General features: G+C 50.3%; 1 protein-coding gene across 1 annotated transcript in view; it reads right to left on the bottom strand.

The window, feature by feature from the left end:
- Nucleotides 1-24,104, bottom strand: part of IGSF21 (immunoglobin superfamily member 21) — a gene marked incomplete at both ends in the record, with an annotated part of 248,978 nt that overhangs the window by 35,836 nt on the left and 189,038 nt on the right. Inside the window, one exon of the mRNA XM_079696469.1 lies at nucleotides 6,040-6,158. Within this exon, the coding sequence (XP_079552595.1) occupies nucleotides 6,040-6,158 (119 nt within the window). The remainder of the gene's footprint in view (nucleotides 1-6,039; nucleotides 6,159-24,104) is intronic.

Below are 24,104 nucleotides of genomic sequence, written 5' to 3'. Positions count from 1 at the left end.
TGAGATGTTTCCCCTTGGGAGCTCAGAGATGCTGTTAGGAGCACCAGCTCTGGTCCCAGGCAGACCTGCTGGGAGCCCCAGCTCTGGCACTCATGTGGGTGAGCCCCTTAAACTCTCAGAGCCTCCGTTTCCTCATCTGTAAAATGGGAGTGACAATGCCTACTTCGGGAGGTGCTCATGAGGGTCACATGATGAACCATGGATTGAATACTCAGCACACAGGGCTGGGCAGATAGCCGTGCTTGATGGCTAGTGACCTTGATTATTAGCTCTGGGTTAAAGGTCCCCTCAGTGGCAACTCTGCACGGCGAGGGTGGCCAAGAAACCCTGTCCCTTGGTCTTGTGGCGAAACCAAAAGAACAGCCTCTTTTGGCTTCAGCAGGTGGGAGTATCTGGGCCTCTCAACATTTAATTGATTGTAACGTCCCAGCCTGAACACGCTCCCCCGCATAAACTACACCCCCAAGAAGAGCCTCCGAGAGCCTTCCGTGACTGTGTACAGTGCGTTCCCGGGGTCCAGCACGCAACATTCAAACTGGCTTACAATTTATCTGCTGCTTGGATGAAAACATTTTAATGAGTCTGTGCAGCCCGAACCCTCGGTGTCACCCATGGGGCTCCCAAAAGTCTTTTCCCACCACAGAGCGGGGGTGTTACAGGCGTGAGATTACAGCTGCGCTTGCAGTTTGGTCTCCACCCAGAGGCCTCTGGAAACAGCGTGTTAGAATGTTCTGGATGGATGCAGGCTTGGTGATAGCGGGCTGGGGTGCCCGGCTCTCCGGTGGACCTGCTCTGTGCTTTTGATGTAGGTGGGGGCCTGGGCGCTGCCCACCCTCTAGGCTACCCTCTCCCCACTGTCCTGGGAAGTTTCCCTTTGACCCCCAAATTGGACAGGGGCCGTCTTGCCCCACTGTTCCTTGCACAGCCCTTAGTGTCCCTTAGGAGACCTAAGGGCTTAGGCCCAAAGGAGACCCCAGCTTTCAATGACCTCCACTTACCTGGAGGGAAGGTCTCTGTGTGCGTGTGTGTGACAAGAAAGGGTCTTTCTATGCAATGCCACAGACAGGCCAAAACAATGAGCTGACTTTAGTTTTTGAAACCTGCCTTGAAATATATTTAAAGGAAACAGTCATGGGGGAGGAAGGGGGAACGGGGGCAATTTTTAAACCTTTCTAATTGTGCCTGATTTTTAACTGACATGATCGCTATTTGTTGTGAGAGATATTATTATTCATTTATTTATTTTGAAGTACAGTTTATTTTCAATGGTTTTTTTTGAGATTTTAAAAAAATTATTATTATTATTTTGGCTGTGTCGCACAGCTTGTGGGATCTCAGTTCCCTGACCAGGGACTGAACCCAGGCCCTGGGCAGTGAAAGCATGGAGTCCTAATCACTGGACATCCAGGGAATTCCCTGATTTACAATGTTGTGTTAATTTCTGCTGTACAGCAAAGTGGTTTGTTTATACATATATACATATTCTTTTCATCTTCTTTTCCATTCGGTTTATTACAGGATATTGAATATAGTTCCCTGTGCTATACAGTAGGACCTTGTTTTTCATCTCTTTTATATATAGTAGTTTGTAGAGAGATACTGTTTATGCGTCACTCGGACTGTGCGTGGGCTCAGAACATTCTGTGCTATGGATCATCTCATTTAATCCTCCCAACCTTGGCTAAGTAAGCCACTTCCTTCTCTGTGCCTGGGTCTATGCAGTGGGCATAGTGCAGTTTCTGCCTCATGGGCTGACGTGGCCGCCGGGGTTGTGGGAGATACTACACGGGAAACTGCCTTATACTCGGACCCCCGGCTCTCCCAGCCCTCCCCTCACCCGTCCGGACCTTGCTGAGCCTCAGAAGCCACGCTGCTCTGGGACAGGGACAGCCACAGCCCTGTGGGGCCCAGAGCCAATCCTTTCCTCTCCCTGAGCCTCAGTCTTCTCATCTGGGAACTGGGGATAATGGTTATCCTGCCCCTGAGGGGCCGTGGTGAGGATCAGGCGAAATGCTCTATGGGAAGCACGGTGGAACTGTCACAAACTGGCCAAGACTGAGGTGTGGCTGTCATTTTCAAACTTGGGATGTATTCTGGCTCCTCCCCTAGACATGTGATGTCTGGACAGGCAGACCTACAGGACGATGGTCACACAGAGGCCGGCCACCCTGACACCCAGAAACAGGGCAGGACTAGACCCCCTTGCCAAGGAGCCAGTGGGCACAAACCTGTGAGCATTCATTTCTCAGACTGGCTTAAAGCTCCCTGGAGTCAGGAATAGTGGATGGGACTTCTCTGTGCCAGGGCTAAAACCAGAAGCAAGAAAGAGGCAGCCACAGCCGTGCCCAAGAGCAGGCAGGCAGGAGACAATGTTAATAAAGACAGTAAAATCTGGCCTACTGAACCTCTTAGCTGCCTCGTGCTGGGCTAGGTGTTTTGCAAACCTTTTCTAATATATCTATATCTATATCTATCTATCTATCTATCTATCTATCTATATATATATATATTTTTTTTTTTTTTTTTGCAGTACGCAGGCCTCTCACTGTTGTGGCCTCTCCCGTTGTGGAGCACAGGCTCCGGACGCACAGGCTCAGCGGCCATGGCTCACGGGCCTAGCCGCTCCGCAGCATGTGGGATCTTCCCGGACCGGGGCACGAACCTGTGTCCCCTGCATCGGCAGGCGGACTCTCAACTACTGCGCCATCAGGGAAGCCCAACCCTTTTCTAATTTAAACCTCACAATCATCCTAGGAAGGAGGCATCCTTACCCTTATTTTACAGATGGGGAGACAGAGGCCCAGGGAAGCTAATGAATCCAGGGTTGCATGGTGGATCTGGGATTCTGCTCCAAACCTGCATGTCTTTAACTTGTATGCAGATGGGGCATCCTCCTGTGTCTGGGGTGAGGTGACAATAGTAAGGAGGAAGGAGAAATACATTTGCATATAGATAAGAGTATAGATACAGCTGTTGATGCATGTATTGATATAGATATCAATAGAGATATATACAGAATTAGTATTTTTTGAAGACTTAGAGGTTTAGACCAGTGGTTTAGACCAGTGGTTCTCAAAGTGTGGTCCTGGCACCTGTAGTATCAGCATCATCTGGGAACTTGTGAGAAATGCAGGTTCCTGGGCCCCACCCCAGATCCGCTGAATTAGGAGCTTTGGGGGGTGGGACCCAGCAGTCTGTATCTTCACAAGCCCTCCAGGCGATTCTGATGCTCATTCAAGTGGGTGAGCCACTGGTTTAGACCATGGGATTTGGCCTCAGATGGCTGTTATGACCCTAGACAAGTCATTTCCCCTCATATAACAGGGATTATAACATCTCCCAGCTCACAGGCTGTCGCTAGGATTCTGTCGGAAAATGCGCATGAAGCTGGAAGCTCACGCACTGTCAGGCATGTGCCATGATGGGGCAAGGCATCGGGTCCTGCCCGCGTGGCAAGTACTGGTGGACTTGACCCCTCAGGGGACAGCTAGGCTGTAGGGACCAGTGACAAGCACGGTGACCTCTGAGCACTGGGGACGGTCAGAGGATTGATTGAGATGGGGGGTGCTATTCCAGGGAGAGTCTCACCCAGGGATGCGCTGAACTTCTGGGGGTCAGAGCCTTCCTGGGGTCACTGGGGTGGGTGAGGTGGAATCCCTGGCCCTGCCCCTCTCTGGTCCCTCCTGGTAGCCTCAGCCTCCTGCTCAGTAAGTGGGATCCTGGGAGCTGTCTGCCCCATCCCTGGATTGACTGCCACCTCCCTCTGGGAGGAGCCCAGAAGTACAAAGCCCCTTGCTCCTCGGAGCCTACCGGGAGCACACCACCTTCTTCAGCTGGGATTGTCAGGCCGGCTGTGCAAGCCGGGCTGGTCCCACGAGACCTCTTTGTGCCTCAGTTGGAACTAGCAGAGGAGGTTTAGGGTTATCTGGTTCTACCACCTCATTGTACGGATGAGGAAACCGAGGCCACAGAGGGACAGTAACCTGCTCAGGAGCCTTTGGTGAATGGGTGAGGAGTGCGCCTCATAGTAGAGGTGGCTTTGAGGACTCTGGTTGCTCACAGGCACCAGAGAGCAAAGCCTCAGCTGGACCTTCTACACTGCCTCCATCAGTGCAACATAGCTGGTCCAGGAGTCAAGACACCTGGGTTCCGGCCTCAACACTAAGCAGCCTGATCTCACAGGAAGGTTTTGTGATCCTTGCTGTATGACTTCAAGCAAGTTGCTTGCTTTCTCTGTGCCTCTATATCTATGTCTGCAAAATAGGGATAATAGTGCTAGCACCTCCTCTTGGGTTGGCTGTGAGGACTAACTGACATAAGGTCTGGAAAGCACTTAACCCCGTGGCCTCCAGGGGCCTTCCCTGAGCCCTCTCCCTAAACTGACTGCCACCTCCCCTGTAAGTCACTCTTGACCCCATTACCCTGCGTGATTTTCTTCCCAGTATTTATCACTATCCATAATCACCTCACTGACCCATCTACACATGTATTTTATGTTTGTCTCATGCACTGGACGCGAACTCCCAAGGACAAAGATGTTTCCTATTGAAAGTATATCGCCATTTCCTGACACGTGGTAGGTGCTCAATAAATATCTGATGAATAAACAATTGAGTACACATCCCTCATCAGACTGGGAGCCCCTTGATGGAGCAAACTGAGTTTCATCTGCACTGGCTTCCCTGGTGTGACCAGCCTAGGGCTGGGTACCAAGAACACTCCTTGTCCAAGTATTACAGAAGCTGTTCCGTGGGTGGGCGACTGCAAGAGGGGAGGTTTTCCTGGCACTGCCACCTCCTGGCCATGGCCTGTCCCCCAGGAAGCCAGAACACACCGCGTGCTGCTGCTACAGGATTCAATGTCCCTCTGGAGGTCGGGCCTTTGGAGGTTTTCCATTTCCCCAGAAACAGTGGCTTCCACGAGGCCTTTATGCTTTCATTGGCTGCCCGAGTATGGCAAGCTTTGTTTCCCTGATAAATATCATTTGATAAGAAAATCAGGGAACACAGAGTCCGGAGTCAAGGCCAAGTGCCTAGAATCCTGGCAGCAGAGCTGACCCAGAACCCAAGATTGTGCCCGGCAAGAATGTCAGCGCTGGAAGGGGCTTCTGAGACCACATGGAGAAAGGCTTTGTTTCACAAGTGGGGAAACCGGGGCTGGGTAGGGGACACAGCCAGCCAGAGACAGGCACTAGTATTCTTATCCCCATTTTACAGATGTAGAAATGGAGGCACAGACACAGGGTGGGAACCCAGGAACCCAGACATCCAGTCCAGCACGCTTTCTAACTTGTCTCCTGATGCTTCAATGTCCTGGAAAAGGCTTGGGAGGCACAGGGAGGGAACTTTCTCTCTGCAGTAGGTATGCATCGTCACTGAGATGCTGTCTCAATCCCCCTCCCCCACCCTGGAGGCTCCTGGATTGTCCTCCCCCCGGGGGAGTGCCCACCCCCACTGCACTTTGCTACAGGTGTTTCCATGAACGTGGCTCCTGGCTTTCACCTGGGAAAGGTGCCCATACAACTCAGTATTTTCTCCCTGTGACCTCACCAGGTCGCAGAGCCTGAGGCTAGGAGATCCATGAGTGATCCACTAGGCCTGCATCCCACCCCCATCTTACAGAAGGGGAAACTGAGGCCCAGAGGCTGTGGCAGGCTGCCACCCCTCGGGAAGTCTCAGTGCCCCTCATCCATTCCAATCAACATGTCGGAGCCCCTTCAAAGTGCCTGGTCCATGAGGCTGCAGGGATGAGGCACAGCCCGGCCTTCCTCAGGTCCCGGTGTCAGTGCCGGTAGGAGAAGGGGTTCCTGAGAGGCCACATCAGTCACACCTCAGCGTGGCTGGCCTCCTGCCCTCGAGGGCAAGGGTGGGAGAGAAGAGGGTCCACTGCCAGCACAGCAGGCATTTTGGCAGGTGGTTCCCAGGACAGCCCCTCTGTGTGCGTGGGTATGCACATGCGCGCGCGTGCGCACACACACACACACACACAGGCACAGGTGCACGCACACAGTGACACCAGTGCCAAGAGCCCTGCACTCACCCATGACGTTGAGGAAGATGTTGCCTGATGCCAGGACCACCTTCTCCCTCGTAGCGCGGTCGTAGATGCCCACGTGGCACTCGTAAGGACCGTTGTCAGAGATGCGGACCTCGGGCAGCCTGCGGGGAAGCAGAGGAGTGGGATGAGGGTCCCTTGCCTGGGGCTGGCAGTCACAGCGCTGCAGTAAACCGACCCCAAAGCCCCACCATCCAGCCTTCTCTCAACAACGCTCCTGGACCCACCATGCAATGCCCACATGCTGTGCTGGGCGCAGAAGAAACATTTATGGAACACCGACTGTATGCCAGGCCCTGTGCCTGATGCTTCAGAGGATGAAGGTGTGGGCTGTGTGTTCAACTAGAGTTAAATCTGTGGTCCTTTCAGCTGCTGAACCAGGGATGGTGATGTGCCCGCTCCCAGGGGCTCCTGAGGATGACATGGACTGAGGCGCCTGTCATGTGGTTCAGGCTCAAAACTGTCACCTGGTCCACCAGCTCACTCATTCCTCACAGCTGCCCCCCCCCACAGGAATCACTCTTCCCATTTCATAAACATGGAAACTGAGACTCCAGAGGGGATGTAATTGCCCCCCCCCCATATGGCTAATAAGAGCCAGGATGGGAATCTGAATTCCTCTCTCCACACGGCCGTGCTATCACTTTATGCATGGCCCTGGAGACTTGAGAGAAACACAGTAAAATTCTTGTCTCCAAGGACCACCCCCCATCCCAATGGACAAGGAAGCGGGGAAGCTGATCAATGCCCCAAATCCCATGGGACTATGGAGAACAGGATGGAGGTTCCTTAAAAAAGTAAAAGTAGAGTTGCCATATGATCCAGCAAACACAGCCCTGGGCATATATCCAGAGAAAAATATAATTCAAAAAGATACATGCACCCCAATGTTCACAGCAGCACTATTCATAATAGCCAAGACATGGAAGCAGCCTAAATGTCCATCAACAGATGAATGGATAAAGAAGATGTGGCACGTATATACAATGGAATATTACTCAGCCATAAAAAGAAATGAAACTGAGTTATTTGTAGTGAGGTGGATGGACCTAGAGTCTGTCATACAGAGTGAAGTAAGTCAGAAAGAGAAAAACAAATATCATATGCTGACACATACACATGGAATCTAAAAAACACACAAAAAAAAGGTCATGAAGAGCCTAGGGGCAAGGTGGGAATAAAGACGCAGACCTACTAGAGAATGGACTTGAGGATACGGGGAGGGGCAAGGGTAAGCTGGGATGAAGTGAGAGAGTGACATGGACATATATACACTACCAAATGTAAAATAGATAGCTAGTGGGAAGCAGCCACATAGCACAGGGAGATCAGCTCGGTGTTTTGTGACACCTAGAGGGGTGGGATAGGGAGGGTGGGAGGGAGGGAGACGCAAGAGGGAAGAGATATGGGGATATATGTATATGTATAACTGATTCACTTTATTATAAAGCAGAAACTAACACACCACTGTAAAGCAATTATACTCCAATAAAGATGTTAAAAAAAAAAGAAAATGTGGTATACACACACACACACACACACACACACAATGGAATATTACTCAGCCATAAAAAAGAAATAATGCCATTTGCAGCAACATGGATGACCTAGAGATTATCACACTAAGTGAAGTAAGATGAAGTCAAATATCATATGGTATTGCTTATATGTGGAATCTAAAAAATGATACACAGGGCTTCCCTGGTGGTGCAGTGGTTGAGAGTCCATCTGCCATTGCAGGGGACATGGGTTCGTGCCCCGGTCCAGGAAGATCTCACATGCTGTGGAGCAGCTAGGTCCGTGAGCCAACGCCGCTGAGCCTGTGCATCCGGAGCCTGTGCTCCACAATGGGAGAGGCCACAACAGTGAGAGGCCCACGTACCGCAAAAAATAAAAAAAAAAAGATACACAAATGAACTTAGTTACAAAACAGAAATAGACTCACACAGAAAACAAATTTATGGTTACCCAAGAGGAAAGGTGGGGGGAGGGATAAATTAGGAGTTTGGGATTAACATATATACACTTCTATGTATAAAACAGATTACCAACAAGGACCTACTGTATAGCACAGGGAACTGTATTCAGTATCTTGTAATAACTTATAATGGAAAAGAATCTGAAAGAGTATCTATATATAGAGAGAGATATATATATAGATATAAAACTGAATCACTTTGCTGTACACCTGAAACTAACACAACATTGTAAATCAACTATATTTCATTTAAAAAACCCCAAATCCCATGGGAAATGGTGAGCTTATCCATGCATAGAATGAGCGGGGAGCAGCTGATTCTCCCCGAGGTGGTCAAGAGGTCTTCTCAGAGGAGGCGACCCATGAGGACAGGAGGTGCTCCCTCAAACCTTCTTCTAGACATGTCCTCTAAAGAGTAAAATATTGGGACTTCCCTGGCAGTCCAGTGGTTAAGACTTCACCTTCCAATGCAGGGGGTGTGGGTTCGACCCCTGGTCGGGGAGCTAAGATTCCACATGCCTCGTGGCCAAAAAACCAAAACATTAAAAAAAAAACAAACAAAAAAAAAACAAAAAAACCCAGAAGCAATATTGTATCAAATTCAATAAAGACTTTAAAAATGGTCCACATAAAAAAATCTTTAAAAAATGAAAGTAAAAATAAAGAGTAAATATTTTAGTCTTTGTTGTTTTACAGTCTTTGTCACAACTACTCAACTCTGCCCTTGTAGAGCAAAAGCAGCCACCCTTAGTAAGTGAAACAGCGTGGCTGTGTTCCAATAAAACTTTATTTATAATCATCAAATCTTGCATTCATACAATTTCATGTGCCATGAAATCTTATTCTCTTTTTCCATTTTTTTCTAACCATTTAAAAATGTAAAAAAATTCTTGGTTTACAGGCTGCAGGCTGTAGTTTGACGATTTCTGTTCTAGATCCTTCTACAGGGTCAGACCACGATAAAATGAGTTGGTTTGTTGTTCTCTCTCCCCATGGAAATGTCACCGGGGCAGCTCTTTCCTCACTCCTCTCTGACACTGGGTTAGAGAGAGCCCAGTTCAAATCCTGCCCCCACTGTTGGTATGCTGTGTGACCTTGTGTAAGCCATGCTGTCTCTGAGCCTCCATTTCTTATCTAAAATATGGGGCTGATGCTTTGCAGGACTGCAGTGAGGATTAAATGTGATGATGTTACTGCAAGACCTCTGTGAGCAGGAACGTCACATTAAAATGGTCGCAGGACCATTACCTGTTGCTCCTGGATCCTGTGATGCCCTGTGAGGGAGAAGGGATTCCTGGTAAGTGAGATCTGGACACTTTGAAGGGGAAGAGACTTGACCTGGAGTTCAGAAGCTATGTTGTTGCTGCATCAGGGAAATCTGTGTGTCCTCCAGCAAGTTCCAACCTTCTCTGGGCCTCATCATGCAGCTGAAGGGGAGCCTATTCTGGCCACAACTTGAAGAAAGTGGGGTCTCTGTGTTTGGGTCTTGGAGGTTCTCACGCCACAGCAGAAACCCGGGGGAAGAAGTTCATGTTCATGGAACCCTAGTATATGCCAAGCCTAGTGCTGTACCCATCAAACTGGCCCAGCAGTCTTATCAGAAACCTGGTGGAGGAAGAGGGCGTTGGCTAAGAGCACAGGCTCTGGATGCCTCGATGCCTGTACCAGCCCTGCTGCCAAGAAGCGGGGTTCCTTCAATTCCACTCCTCGCGCCCACCCCCATAGCGAACACATTTCCCTCTCCATCATCTAAGCCTCTCTCTCTCCATCTGTTTCTACTGAGCAATCTAACCAGAGTCACTCCTCTCTCCTCTCATTTCAGCTGTCCCCACCCCCATCTTTGGCTTCCAGCTACTTTTTCCTATGACTCATTGTCCCCCACCTCCCCCACCCTCCGTACCCCCCCCCACACACCTGGGCTCCCAGCCTCTCTCTCTCCATCCCCGGTCTCATGGAGGAAGCCAACCCATCTAATAGAGCCTCCTTCCCTCCCATCGCCCAGCCCACATTAGCATAAACAAACACCTTCATTTCCATAGAATACACAGAGGCTGACATCTGGTCTACCGACTGTCGCAAAAGGACTTAAAGAACAGGGAGCTTTTCATCAGGGAAACTTTGTGGGGAAGATGCTGCCTCCCATCTCAGGAGAAAAGGACACCGTGACAGCGGAAGCAGCAGGGAACTGTCTCCCCTCTGGAAACTACCTTCTTCGTTTGTAACTCAGCTAGACTAAAAAAAATAGCCTCTCTACTGGGCAGGGCTGCTGAATAAGAGTCACCTAGAGTGACATGTTTAGGTGACACTCACAGGTGCCTGTTATAGAGGCAACTTTCTTAAAGGCCTTGCGTAGGTGACAGGTGTACAGGTGACATGCTCAGGTGACAGCTCTGTAAAGAAAGAGGCTCCAGGGACACATGGAGCTGGCAGCTACAGAAAATAATGACACAGCTGACACACAGGTGGAAATGCACAGGTAACCGCCACATAGGGTCATATAGGCAGAAGATGTATTTCTGTGCTAGGGACACAGGTGACGTGTTCAGGAAATCACTGCACTCGTGTTCAGGTGACAGTAACACAAGCAATATGTTTGGGTGACACGACACGGGTGGTATAGAAGACAGCTCAGGGGACATCTAGACTGGTGCTTTATGAAGGAGGCAGCTTTTTGCTTAGGACTATTTCTACAGCCTCGGATGTTTCTTCCTCCACGAATGGTCCTGCTCTCTGCCAGAGGTCCAAGCCACACTTTGGGCACCATCCTTGATATCTCCTATTTCTATACTCCCCAAACACAATCAGTGACCAAGTCCTGGATGTTCTGCATCTTAAATATGTCCTGAACCATCGTCTCCCCTGTATCTCCACTGTCAACATCTTTTCTCACCTGGAATATGGGATGAATAGTTAACTGGTTTTTCTGCCCCTGCTAATCTCCCTCCTGATCTGTGCACCAAGGTAGAACCCAGATCTTTTCAAATGCAAATGAGATTAATAGTACTCCCCTACCTAAAGCCCTTCAAAAGCTTCTCTCTGCTCTTCGAATAAAGACCAGAATCCTTATCTAGGCCAACAGGGCTCAGCACATTTGGTTCCTGCCATATCCCAGCTCCCCCATTCTCCAGTGACAATGGTTTTCTTTCCACTCCTCCCATGTGCCAAGTTCCTTTTTTTTCAAAAAGAAACTTTTAATTATGAAATTATTTTAGATCTACAGAAAAGTTGCACAGAGAATACAGTCCCCAAACACCTCTCACCCAGTTTCCCCCATTGTTAACTCTTACAAGACCATAGTACTGTTGTCAGACTAAGAACCAGTGTTAATACATCGCTAGTAACTCAACTCCAGACTTTAACCAAATTACACCCGTTTTCCCACTAATATCCTTTTTCTGTTCCAGAATCCCATCCAGGATCCCTCATAGGTGACAGTCCTAGGTGAATTGAGCCAAGTATCTTTTTTGATTCAGCACTTTTGATTGCAACAGTCTGTTTTCCTGAGAATATTGCATTTTCTTCCCCTGGCTACATCCTTCAAGTTACAAAGGTCACTTAGAAAGTGACCACCTGGACTAGGTGGCTGTGGAAGTTGATTGCATTGATGGCCTGGATTAACAGCCTCCCTGTATCTTGCAAAGTGCCCTTATAGTTCCTCTCACCTAGAAGTGGAGTCTATTCCCCCATTCTTGGCCTTGTGACTTGCTTTGACCAATAATATGTGGTGAAAGTGATGGTGTGCAAATTCCAAGTTTCAAAAGAATTCTCTCTCCCTCCCTCTGCCTCTGTCCTGAGAACAAGCCTCTGATGGAGGCTGAGAGCAAGTGGAGGGAGGCCTCACTTGGCCCAGCTGGTCCAGCCAAGGCCACACTCGGGATTGAACCTAGCCAACCCCAACCTCGTGAGCTATAATACATTGCTTTAAACCATCCTCATTTGGGACTGCTTGTTATGTATCCATAGCTAACTGATACAGCAGGTCTCTGCATGTCTCTCCTGAGCAGTTCTTGTCTACATTGTAACTTAATGACATGTTTGTAACTCATGAATGTCCTCCTCCCCCACACCATGCACCATAAAATCCATGAAGGCAAGATCTGCATCCAGCTCGCTTACCAGTGTATCGCAGGGCCTTGCACAGTGCTTGCCATCATGGTTGGTACTCAATCAATAGTTGCTAAATGGGTGGATGGTGAGACCGTCCAGGAGGCTATGGTGTGAGCCTCCCTCTGCTGCAAGCCATGCAGCCCCCCACCCCCTTCCCCACCCCAAGGCAGATTCTGGTTCTTGTCTGCAGATCCAAGAGCTTCCAGTCACAGCTTTGATTTGGACCAATCTGCCTCTTCTCAGCGCCTCACCTGAGCTTGTGCCTTCAGTGTTATCCTTCTAAAGTGGATTACGTGGCCCAGAGACCCCCTTTCTCCAGATTTGAGTGGCATTGATCTGCATGCTTGCTAGAAGGCCTTCCGCAGATAGCAGGGCCCCGAGGGGGCTGAGGGTGAGGAGTCCTGCTCTCATCAGCCATGGGCTGCAATCAATAAACTATTAATAATGGCAGAGGTTTCTGGCGAGTTCAGTGTAATGCACTTTAGCAGCTGGAGTTTACCAACACTGACAGTGGTTCTGAAGGGCAGGCGAGTAATTGTGTTTTTGAAAAGCTTGGCACAGAGATAGCGGAGACCCCGCTGGCTGTCCCCGTGGCTCAGGTGAGGCCAGGCAAGAGCTGGTCACTGGGGCTTCACAAGGCCCAGGGCCACGACTGTAGGCTGTCCATATTCAGCACAAGTATTTACACCTACTGTGTACCACGCCCTGTGCTGAGCCTTAGGGGTGGGGGAAGGGGTAGACACAGAGATGCCAAGGATTTGTCTCCTGCCTCTGTGCCTCCTTGTCCAGGCTGTTCCCTCTGCTTGGACCGCTTTTCCTTTCTTATCTACACAGCAAGCCTCTAGCCATCTTTCAAAGCCTAGCATTTGAGTCTCACTTTCTCCATTTATGATCTCTCCCCTTCGGATAATTGAGAAGATGACGTGGGATAATTCAAGGGCTTAGCCCAAAATGGTGTGGCTTGAAAGTCCAATGGACTAGAATCACTAGATACATAGTGGTCCTAAGGCTTTCCATTCAGATGCTGCCTCTGCCAGGCAGGCTGCCCTGACTGCCCACCGCTCCCTGTGCAGACAGAGTCCCCTCTCCATCTCCCCAGGGCTGTGTCTGTCTGGGAGCACCTACCTATCCATATCATGCTACATTGGTACCCTTTTGTCTTCCCTCCCAGAGAAGCATATGAGCTACTTGAAGGCGAGCCTGGCCACGTGGTAGGTGCTCAGGGAATATTCATTGTATGAATGAGGGCGGCAGAAGCTACCAGGGCCAGGAGTTAGGTGCCCTGGGCTCTGGTCTGGGCTCTGCACCTGACTAGCTGCGGGAGGTTGGGTAAGGCCCTTTGGCTTCTTTGTGCTTCAGTTTCTCCATCTGATAACTGGTTGTTATAATAGCTGCCTTGTGGGATTACAACCTTTGGAAGGAGCTGATATTTATAGAGATTTACAATGAGAGGCATTGTGCTAAGCATTTTACCCTATCTCCCTGGATCCTTGACACTACCCTATTATAATGCAGTATATAAAACCTGCTCTGGTATGTATTACATAGCAATAATAATATTATTATCCCCATTGTATAGATGAGGAAACCGAGGCTCCCAGAGAAGAGGGAATGTGAGGAGGTCACAGAGTGAGCAGGTGGGTGCTGTGATTTGAAACCAAGCCTGATGGATGCCAGAGCCCGTGAGAGGTCTTTGGAACCCCACTGCCATCCCCACACTGTAAGTCAGATCTTCCTTTCCCAGCAAATTAATTTGAGTCCCTTGGGACCGGAATTTCCCTCCACTGCTCTTGAGCATATTTCTGTTTTGAGCCTTGCCACCTCTCCAGCTTTTGAGAGCCATCTGTTTCCTCCCTGCTGGGAGAAGGGATGGTCTTTTATTTTCCTAAATTCCCTTCCTCCAGCTTCCGTTGGGCCCTTTAATTCTGATGCCTGGAGTTTGCTGAGCCAGTTGTATTCACATTCTCCACACCTGATACAACTCTACAGCCTCTGATCATCTTTCCTTTCCTGACTTTGTCTTTCCACTGGGAAGAGTCCTAGATTCTCCCAGACTGGAGATCGTGGACTTGGGAGCAGAGGGTGGGGCTGGGATGAAACAGGGAACGGATCTCTGAGTTACTTTTCCTGTACTGTTGGCAAATCAGATGATCCAGTAAGTGACTTTTGCTGAGACCTGAAACCTAAATTAATGACATGCACTTAGAGCAGAGCCTGGCATGCTGTAGGCGCTTGTCAGATTTTTTCCCCCTGCACCATGAATGTATTAAAATTTTAAAACAAACTATTAAGCATCTACCATGTTTACGGTGTTGAATACATAACGTGGAAGAACACAGAACAATAGTGATCTTCCTCAGTTTACAATGAGGTTACATCCTGATAAACCAGTTGAAAATTAAGAATATCAGAAGTCGAAAATGCATTTAATACACCTAACCTACTGAATATCATAGCTTAGCCTCACCTACCTTAACTGTGCTCAGGACACTTCCCTTAGCCTATAGTTGGGTAAAATCATCTAACATAAAGTCTATTTTACAATAAAGTGTTGAATATCTCATGCAATTTGTTGAACACTATACTGAAAGTGAAAAACAGAATCATTACCTGGGTACAGAATGGTTGTAAATGTATCGGTTGTTTACACTCGTGATCCTGTGACTGGTTGAGAGCGTGCTGTCCTGCCCAGCAACATAAGAGAGTCTGGTAGTGCATATGGCTAGTCCGGGAAAAAACCAAAATTCAAAATCTGAAGCCCAGTTTCTACTGAATGTATGTCGCTTCTGCACCACTGTAAAGTTGAAACATTGTAAGTCGAACTATCGTAAGTTGGGGACCGTCAGACATCACTATAAAGGTGTCTCTTTTTTAGTTGAGTCTACGTATATGCCTCCTCCTTCCTAGGAGAAATCAGCTGGACATTAGTTAAGTTGACCCTGGATCAAGGTCATCATAACAAGCACCGATCTCATCCTGCCGTGTCTTAGGGGTAGTGCAATGTGCTAGGTTACTTTGTCCCTACACTGTGTCTCCTGGGATCCTTGCCTTTAACCAAAAAATGTGTTGACAGGTTTATTGAGGTCTGATTGACAAACAATAAACTGTGCATAAAGTTTACACATTCGATGGGTTTTGCCATACGTATACACCATTGAAACCATTGCCACAATCAAGATAATGAACATATCGCCCCCAAAAGTTTCCTTGTGTCCTTTTGTAATCCCCCCATTCTGGCCCCCAATGCCAGGCAACCATCGATTCACTTTCTGTCACCGTTTCCTAGGATCATGTTTTCAGGGTTTCCTATAAATTGAACCATGCAGCATGTCCTATTTTTTGTTTGGTTCCTTTCACTCGTCACTGTTATCTGAGGTTCATTCACATTGTTGCCTTTATCAATAGTTCATTCCTTTTTAAGGTTCAGTGGCCTCCCATTGCATGGATATACCCCCTCCTATCTATCCACTGGCCTGCTGATGGATGCTTGGGCTGCTCTCTATTTGGCTATTACAAATAAAGCTGCTACGCACATGTGCGGACAAGTCTTTGTATGAACGTATGCTTTCATCTCTCTTGGGTTCATACCAAGGAGTGGCATGGCTGGGCTTATTTTAACATTAAGATGTTGCTCAACTCTTTTCTACAGTGAGGACTTCTCCACTTTTTACGGTTTTTTGCCTTTGCACGCTCTGCTTGGGGTGCTTCCTTGAGAAGCAGCTCATTCTCCGTTATGTTATTCCCACTATCAAAATGCTTCTCTCAATCCGCGGTGAGCTCCAAGCTCAGATAACAAGTCCTGTGGGAATCGTGTGGCCACGTGGATAAAAAGGTTGGCGAGGAAGGGTGGGGGCTATGGGATTTCTCTAAGAGAAAAGTGTGCATGCCATTTGCCTCTGACCCTCTTTTCTTCTAATCTTCTTTCAGGGGGTGGGAGCTGGCAGGACAGGTGACACAGTGGTCAGTTCCTTCCCTCCACTCTACTAATTCTGCTCCGTCTGGAACTGCTCCACTTTTGTCTTCATTCTTGCTATGTCTCCCTGCCCGAGGCCCTCCAGTTTGTCCCCTCCCCACCCTGCTGCCAGAGCGACCTTCTCACAGTGAGGATCTGGCCTGTCCTTTCCCAATTTAAAACCTTCCCGTGGCTTCCATACACTGGAGGATCAAGCCCAAACTCAGTCTGACTGTAGGCCCCTCCTTGATCTGGCCCCAAACCCAGAAAGGAGGGAGGGAGGGAAGGAGGAAGGGATGGAGGGAAGAAAGGGGTGTGTGGTCTCACATCTTTGGCAAAATTCAGCAAGTGAATTTGCTGAAGAAGACTTGTCAGGACCAAACTTTTATAATCTACCCTATTTAAAAAGCATTTTGTCATGCAAAGGTCTTCATTTATATAGACAGTACCTCATTCTGGGCTAATGAAAAAGATTCAAGTAGCAATTGGTCCTTTGAGGCTCCGCTTTAATGAAGAGATGAGAGAGCCTTTCATTTGTACAACCATTGTTTGCATAGAGAAGAAGCTTCTAAGGGGCCTGGAAATAGTTCATTCTTGCAAGTAGGTTAAACACACCCCCTGCAATCCTATTAGCCTAGTGCCTGCCCAGCATTCCGTGATGCCTGCCGGAAAGCTCTCAAGTGGAAAGTAATGAAGTTTGACTGTTCCTGCGTCTGCCGTGGTTCCTTGATTGGCGACACATTCCCTGAGGCCTGGATCTTGTTTCTCCCTCCCTCCAACACCTGCTTACTCTCCAAGTTCAAATGTCATGGCCCCACGATGCCGGGGCAACTATTACAGAAAGCCCGCTCCACCTCTGCAGAGTCTTGAGACGGAATTAATAAAAATGGCCGTGAAGTCTGGCAGCCGTGGGTGCTATTGGGATGTTTGCTAACAAGACACTTGAAAAAGGTGCGCTGTTCTCTGACAAAGGATGGGGGTGGGGGCTGAGGCATCTGCCTTTCCCGCTCCCTCGCACCTGTGCAGTTTGCGGAGCCTGGCTGGGAGCCCGTGGGCAGCTCAGGTCTGTCTGTTTGGCCCAGTTGCCCAGGTGTGCACCTGCTCAGCTGCCCCGGCTGCTTCCCCTCCCTGGTTGCTCTTTTCCTTCACAGGCCCTGGATGGCTGCACGAACGCCCCCAGCACTCAGAAATGGACTGGCTACTGGGCGTAGCATTTGTGGCAACCAGTAGGTCTGGGAAAGCACCTGGGGACAGGCAAGAAAGGGTCTGTCTAGACCTAGACCCTATCTGGGGATGGGCTCCTCTATAGGAGACCCTGGGAAGGTGCTGGGGTAGAAGGCTCAAACTTGAATGTGTTCAAGAATCCCTTGGGGGGGCTTCCCTGGTGGCGCAGTGGTTGAAAGTCCGCCTGCTGATGCAGGGGACGCGGGTTCGTGCCCCGGTCCGGGAGGATCCCACATGCCGCGGAGCAGCTGGGCCCGTGAGCCATGGCCACTGAGCCTGAGCATCCGGAGCCTGTGCTCCGCAACGGGAGAGGCCACAGCAGCGAGAGGCCCGCGTACCGGAAAAAAAAAAAAAAAAAGAAAAGAATCCCCCAGGGATTTGGTTCAGATGGTAGGCCCCATCTGGTTCTGGTAGGTTTCTGGGGCGGGACTTGAAAGTTTCTAACAGGCTCCCAGGCGATGCTACTGCTGCTGGTCAGCAAGCCCCAAGTCTCAGGTCCTCAGCCCTCCTCCCTTGCCTTGGGTCCATTCATCTGTCTAACCTTGCCCTCCCCCACCAGCCACACTGGGAGGTCCCCTTCCATTGGCTTCACCAAACCAACCAGAACCTAGAGCTTGGAAGGCCTTGACACATGGTATGTCCCTCATGAGTACTGTTGAATGGAATCTGCTTGAGATGGATAGATTTTGCAGCTCTGCATGGGTCCTTGAAACCCCCAGAACCTGCCCCAAAGCTGGCCACGTGGCCTCCATCACCCTCACTCTACACTGACTTGATGCTGAATCTCACCCTACCCTCCTGGACCACACCTGTTCCTGCTCCCTGTCCCCCATCTTCTGAAAGAGATGATGTGTTCTCAATCTTTCCTGGCCTCCTGGAAGTGAGTCTACCCTCAAGATCAGCTCAGAAAGTGGGACCCAGAGACTAGACTTAGATCCAGGGCAAATGGTCTCATCCCATTTGGCGTGAACTTGGCTAAAGTCACCTGAAATGGTAAGACCTGAGCCTCCCCTGGTTCATACACTCCTGGGGAAGCTGCCTGTGAAGAGAAGTCTCAACCCCAAGGGGTCAGAAATGTTTCCCTCGCTTCCTTTGGGCCAATCCTTGGATTTTCTCCTCCAGCAAGCCCTGTCTAGGAGCAGACTGGGGAGACATTCCCCAGGCAGGTGTGCAGCTCTGGGGACTGCACCAGGCAGAGATGCTGGCAGAGGAAGGAAACTCTCCCTTGAATTTATGGATTCATCCTATGGGCACAGGGTGTACGTGGAGGAGGCTGGGAGTTTTGCTCCTTTAACATCAGATCTTCCAGTCCAGCCTGGTTTTAACTAGGGCGACCAGCTAGCAGGTCCTGGGTTGTCTAAGACTTTCCTGGTTTTAGCACTAAAGATTCCTTGTCCCAGGAACCCTTCAGCTCCAGGCAAATCAGGATGCTGGTCACCTTCCATTTAACTAACGAACATACTAGAGAGAGGAGTGACTTGCCTTGGTCCAGACAGCAGTCAGCAGCAGGTCATGGATGGAGAGGCCAGGCCACCTGTGCCAGGTGACTCAGAAAGGGCCCTGGGAAATAGACCCAGATGGCCCCCTGTAGCATGGTTTGAGGATAGGTGATGGTGTTACAGAACCCCTCACATGGGGTGGGGATGGGGGACACATAATAGGTGTTCACTGAACTACTGCTGTGAATGCCATGAGCCAGAGTCTCAATGAGTCAAGGTCTCATAGAGCCAGAAAAATCTGGTGCTATTTTTACAACACAAAGCTGGAGAGTGTGGGTCCAACTCCTTCCCTGAGCCAAGCAGAAGAAGGACATGTCAGAATCTCTCGATGGGGCTGGGAGCCCTCAGCTGGGGACCCCACCACCTTCCAGACATCCCCTCTGGCTGGGGAGCCAGTCAAAGGTCTGGCCAGTCTAAATGTGGTGGGCTCACCTGGGGACACATGAGCAGCACCAATTAGAGGTGAACGGGCTGTCTCGAACCAGGCAGGGGACGGAGGGAGAGGGAACTCTGGGCAGGGGACATGGGGCAGCCGAAAAGCCCCCTTACCTAAGAGCTGAGCCCCTCCCTCAGCGCTGAGAGCTTTATTACCTTCTTCCTTTTGTTTTTCCCCTTCTTTTCAGAAACTGCCTGAACTCTTTTTTTTTTTTCCCCCAGAACCTTTAAAAAGCCATTAGCGTGGGGACTTCCCTGGTGGCACAGTGGTTAAGAATCCGCCTGCCAATGCAGGGAACACAGGTTCAAGCCCTGGTCCGGGAAGATTCCTACATGCCGCTGAGCGACTAAGCCCGTGCGCCACAACTACTGAGCCTGCGAGCCACAACTACTGAGGCTGCGTGCTGCAATGACTGAAGCCTGTGTGCCTAGAGCCTGTGCTCGACAACAAGAGAAGCCACCGCAATGAGAAGCCCGCGCACCGCAACGAAGAGTAGCTCCCACTCGCCGCAACTAGAGAAAGGCCAAGGGCAGCAACGAAGACCCAACGTAGCCAAAAAAAAAAAGGTCAAAAAAAAAAAAAGCCACTACTGTGATTTTCATCCCCCTTTTCAACCTGAAAATGGTTTCCATCGTGAAACCACTCAGTGGGTATGAAATATCTGGGGCTTCCAATCAAATGAGGGGCTGGTAGTTGGAGGGGAGATAATAGAGAAGGGTGGCCAAGGGGGAGAAGTTCCAGAACAGGCTAGCGCCCTTCCCAGCCCCCTCCCTCCATTGGTCTTCCCCTCCCCCATCCAGGGAACCTCAGACTCATCTCAGGACTTGCTCCTGGCCCCAGATTTGTGGATTGGCGATTCTGGCCCATGAGCATTAAGGTGCTGTAATTGGGGTCCAATTACTCACTACACTGACAGCTAGGGTGAGGACGAGGTGGGCCACCATTCTGCCCCCCTGCTGACTTTGAGGGAAGGGGCTTGCTTCCCACTGGCCCACCACCGAGCTGCATCCTCCTAGGTCCTAGGATTTCATGCTGAGAAGGGACCCTTTGTGCTGGATGGGAACTTACTGGGGAGGGGGGATGCTCATCCAAATCTAGCTCAGCCTCCTAGGACTGTGTGACCTCAGGCAGGTCCCTTGCCTCTCTGGTCCTTAGCTTCTGCATCAGAGCCACAGTGAGTCCTTTGTTCTGAGGCTCAAACAATATCACTGTGGAAGGCCCCCCTCATTCCTGCCCAGAGGGGTGTCCAGAGATGGCATCTGGGACTTCCCAGCGGGCAAACAGGGAGTGACCTAATGTGGGAAAACGCCCCTTGGAAATCAAATTTTATCTTCCGAAGATGAATTCCTAAGAAATCATCTAGCTCTAGGGATCCTAGTGTGGGATCCCTAGATTACCCAAGCCCAGAGAGTTAGTCACCAGGATGCTGGACGATGACATTGACAATCACTGGTCCCTGCTGCTCTGGCCTCGTTGATGCCCGGTTGATGGAAGAAGGGGGTCACTGTGCCATCCATCCCGGCCCTCCCCACCCTGTTCAGCTGCCACACTGAGCCTCAGGCCCCGAATCCCAATCCCCCCTCCCCGTCTCTCCGCGGACCCCATTCCCCTGCCCCTCTGCCCGGCTGCTTGCCCCTCCCCCGTGCCTCCCATGGTGATCCCTCCCCCTCTCTCCCCCTCCCCTTCCTCTCCTGGCTTCTCTTCTCTAGCTTCTTGCCGCTGCCATGGAAACGCCATGGAAACCGCTTTCTCCTCCGCATCCCATCCCGATTGATCCACTTAGCCCTTCACAGTCAGCCTGCTCAACTCAGGCTCTGGGCTGGGAGGTGGGCAAGGGCGGGAGGGGCCAAGGGGTCGGGACGTTCCTTCTACCTTGTCTCCACCCCATGCCGCCCCAGGCCCAGCGGGCACGTGGCGTGCAGCATGTGCCCCGTGGAGAAGGACACTGGGGGGTGGGGAACTAGAAACCAGGCAGCGGGCCAAAGGGAACTCGGACAAGGGAAGCTGGGCAGTGAGCCTACTAGAAGCGAGGCAGAAAGGCTGAGGGTGCGAAGCTGTGCCCGCCGCCTCCTTTCTAACCCTGCGGGCGCTTTGCTTTTTAACAAGAATCTCTGCCTCTCCGTCTTTGCTTCTGTACTTGGCAGTGGGTGAGAGTTGGCATCAGCAAGACGCCAAGCCCACTGGAACCAAGCCTGCCTTCAGCAGGGGAGGGAAGGTGTGGACTCTGGCTGTCCCGGGGTTCCCTGTACTTCCCGGCACCAGTGACCACTCTGATCTTGTTCAGTGAACACAGCTGTGCCCCCACTGTGTGCAAGGCTAGGGCTAGGCCACTGGACCAAGAGATTCATGCCTCGCTCATCTCTGCATGGCAGTTGAACACCTACTGTGTGCAAGACCCTGTGGGAGGCACGTGGAACACTGATCTCTTTCAACCCTCACAGAAGCCCTCTGAAGTAAGAAAAATAACAGTAGTAATAATAAATAATAGAGCTTCCTGTGTCAGATGCTCCCAGCTTTAATGTGCTATAGTCGAGGGATCTGGGACAAGTAGTTTCACATCCGTGCCTCGGTTTCCCCATGAGCAAAGATCAATCTTCACGACCACCTCATGAGGTAGGTATTAGTATTAACAGCCCAGCTCACAGAGGAGGAAACTGAGCAACACAGATGTTGTCTAGAACTTGTTGATGGTCACTCAGCCAGAGGATGTCAGAGCTCAGGCTTGTACCCTGGCAGTCGGGCTCCGGAGTGGATGCCTTGAGCCCCCGTGCTCACTGCCTTTCTAGGTTCTGGGCTTCTGCAAGTTCCCTCCCCCCGTCAGCGGTCAGTGGCTGGATGGAAACACACTCCCGCAGGCTGGAGAGTCATAAAGGGGAAGTAGGATGATCAGAACCTCTAAGGCTCTAGAGCAATGATTTCTGCTCCAGGCCTCCTGCCAGGTGAGGGCGGCAGCATGGGGCCCTGGGTGCATAGCCTGGCTGTGCCTTCTGGTGACCAAGAGCAGATTGCATCATCTGCAGGGACCACTTTTTCCTGGAAGCGAACTCCAGCAAGAATCTATCACATGGGTCCCTTTAATATTGGGACCACAGTGGCCCAGAGGCCAATCTCTTCAACCCCAGTTTGACAAAAGGATCAGAAAAGAGGCTCAAAGAAATGGTTCTTTACCCTTAGAAAAGCAGACAGCACGCCAAAGCATTGCAATTCGGAGAAGCCTCACCTGCTGGGGCCGGAGCCGGCCTGCCCCTCCAGTGTGGCTGTCAATCAGCCTGGCTTCCCGCAGGGAGAGAGTCACGGGACATATCCTCAAATTCTGAGATGGACATGGCAGCCAGCCGACATTCTGTCATTTGTACCTACAATCACCCAGCAAGATGAAAATGACGAACCTCGCTGGACAGATTAAGAAACTGAGGCCCAGAGAGGCCAAGCAATTTGTCTAAGGTCACACAGCTAATGCCTGAAAGAGCTGGAGTAGAAACTCAGGTCTGTCTGGCTCCTGGAGCCCATCAAGAAGGCCAAGCATCTGAGTGTGGCCTAGTGCTCCCTCTCTCCTTTGGGATGGCCCTGGGGCTGCTTCGGAGCAGGACCAATTACCCCGGTTGAATAAAGCATACCTTCCTTCTCCCTGCAAACCTGCAGCTCAGCCTGGAGCCCCTCAGGAGGCCTTTCCCAACCAGGTCAGCTGATGGGTGACCCAGGGCCAAACCTGATTCCTGCTGTTTCATCAAAGCTGAGCTAAAAACAGCCTTGCTTTGGCAGTGGAAAATTGAAACTCCCAGCGTCCTCTTAAGGCTCTTAAACAGGTCAGCCCATCAAAAAACCCAATCCTTCAATCTGGGTTCTCTTAAAAAGTAGGGCAGGCCAATTATGTTTTACTGTCCTGAGCAACGTGAGGCTGGGAGGGGGAAGGTCAGGCCAGGGCACCCAGGGCTGCCGGCAGGTGGGAGACAGAGAAGCCAGGCAGCCTCTCCCATCAGCCTCTGTGTCAAAACAAAATTAAGATGCCTGGACTCTCACTAGCACCGAGATCCCACCCAAGGTAATAGGTATTTATCTTAGTGTGTTCAGCCTTGGGCTTGATGCCATGGGAATATGAAACCTGAAAGGCATCTTGTTCCCTGCTCTGTCTCACACCCAGCACAGTGCCTCACACTAGAAGACATACTAGAAGTATCTGTTCATACCGTCCTTCATTCAATATATTTTTACTGAGTACCTATTATGTGTCAGGGCCTGCCTTGGTGCTAGGGATACAGCTGTGAACAATACAGACAAAAATCGCTGTCCTCATGGAGCTGATGTTCTAATTGAGGGAGACAGACCATAAACAAAGCAATCTTACATTCATCATCTCCTTGTGAATTCCTCGGAGCAACTCTATGAGATGAACAACAGTATGTAAATTACCAATGCAGTAACAGAAGCTGAGAGACAAAGTCAAAGACAAGGTCTCCTCTTCATGGGCTTACTTAGGGTCTGTGTAAGAAAGTTCAACAACTCCACAGTTATTCTCTTTTCATAGTAATAGAAGCCCTAATGGCTGGACACATGACTACATGAAATAAAGACTACGTTTCCCAGCCACCCTTGCAGGAGGGGTGGCCTTGTGACTACATTCTGGTCAATGGGATGTAAGTAAAGGTGTTATGTACAACTTCCTGAAGGGTCCTTAAGGGAGGAGGGTGCATCCTTCTCCTTCCTCTTCCCCCTTCCTCCTGGCTGGAATGTAGTCCCCAGGGCTGGAGCTGGAGCAGCCTTCTTAGACTTTGAGGCAACCTTGAGGATGGAGGTCACACACAGTAGAGCATCAAAAGTGAAGGAGCTTGGGTCTCTGACACCATGGAACACCCT

Source organism: Hyperoodon ampullatus (assembly GCF_949752795.1).
Source record: "Hyperoodon ampullatus genome assembly, chromosome: 2".
In the NCBI taxonomy this organism is placed as follows: domain Eukaryota; kingdom Metazoa; phylum Chordata; class Mammalia; order Artiodactyla; family Ziphiidae; genus Hyperoodon; species Hyperoodon ampullatus.
The sequence above is the reverse complement of the archived record's forward strand: the minus strand, read 5'-3'. Positions and strand labels throughout refer to the sequence as shown.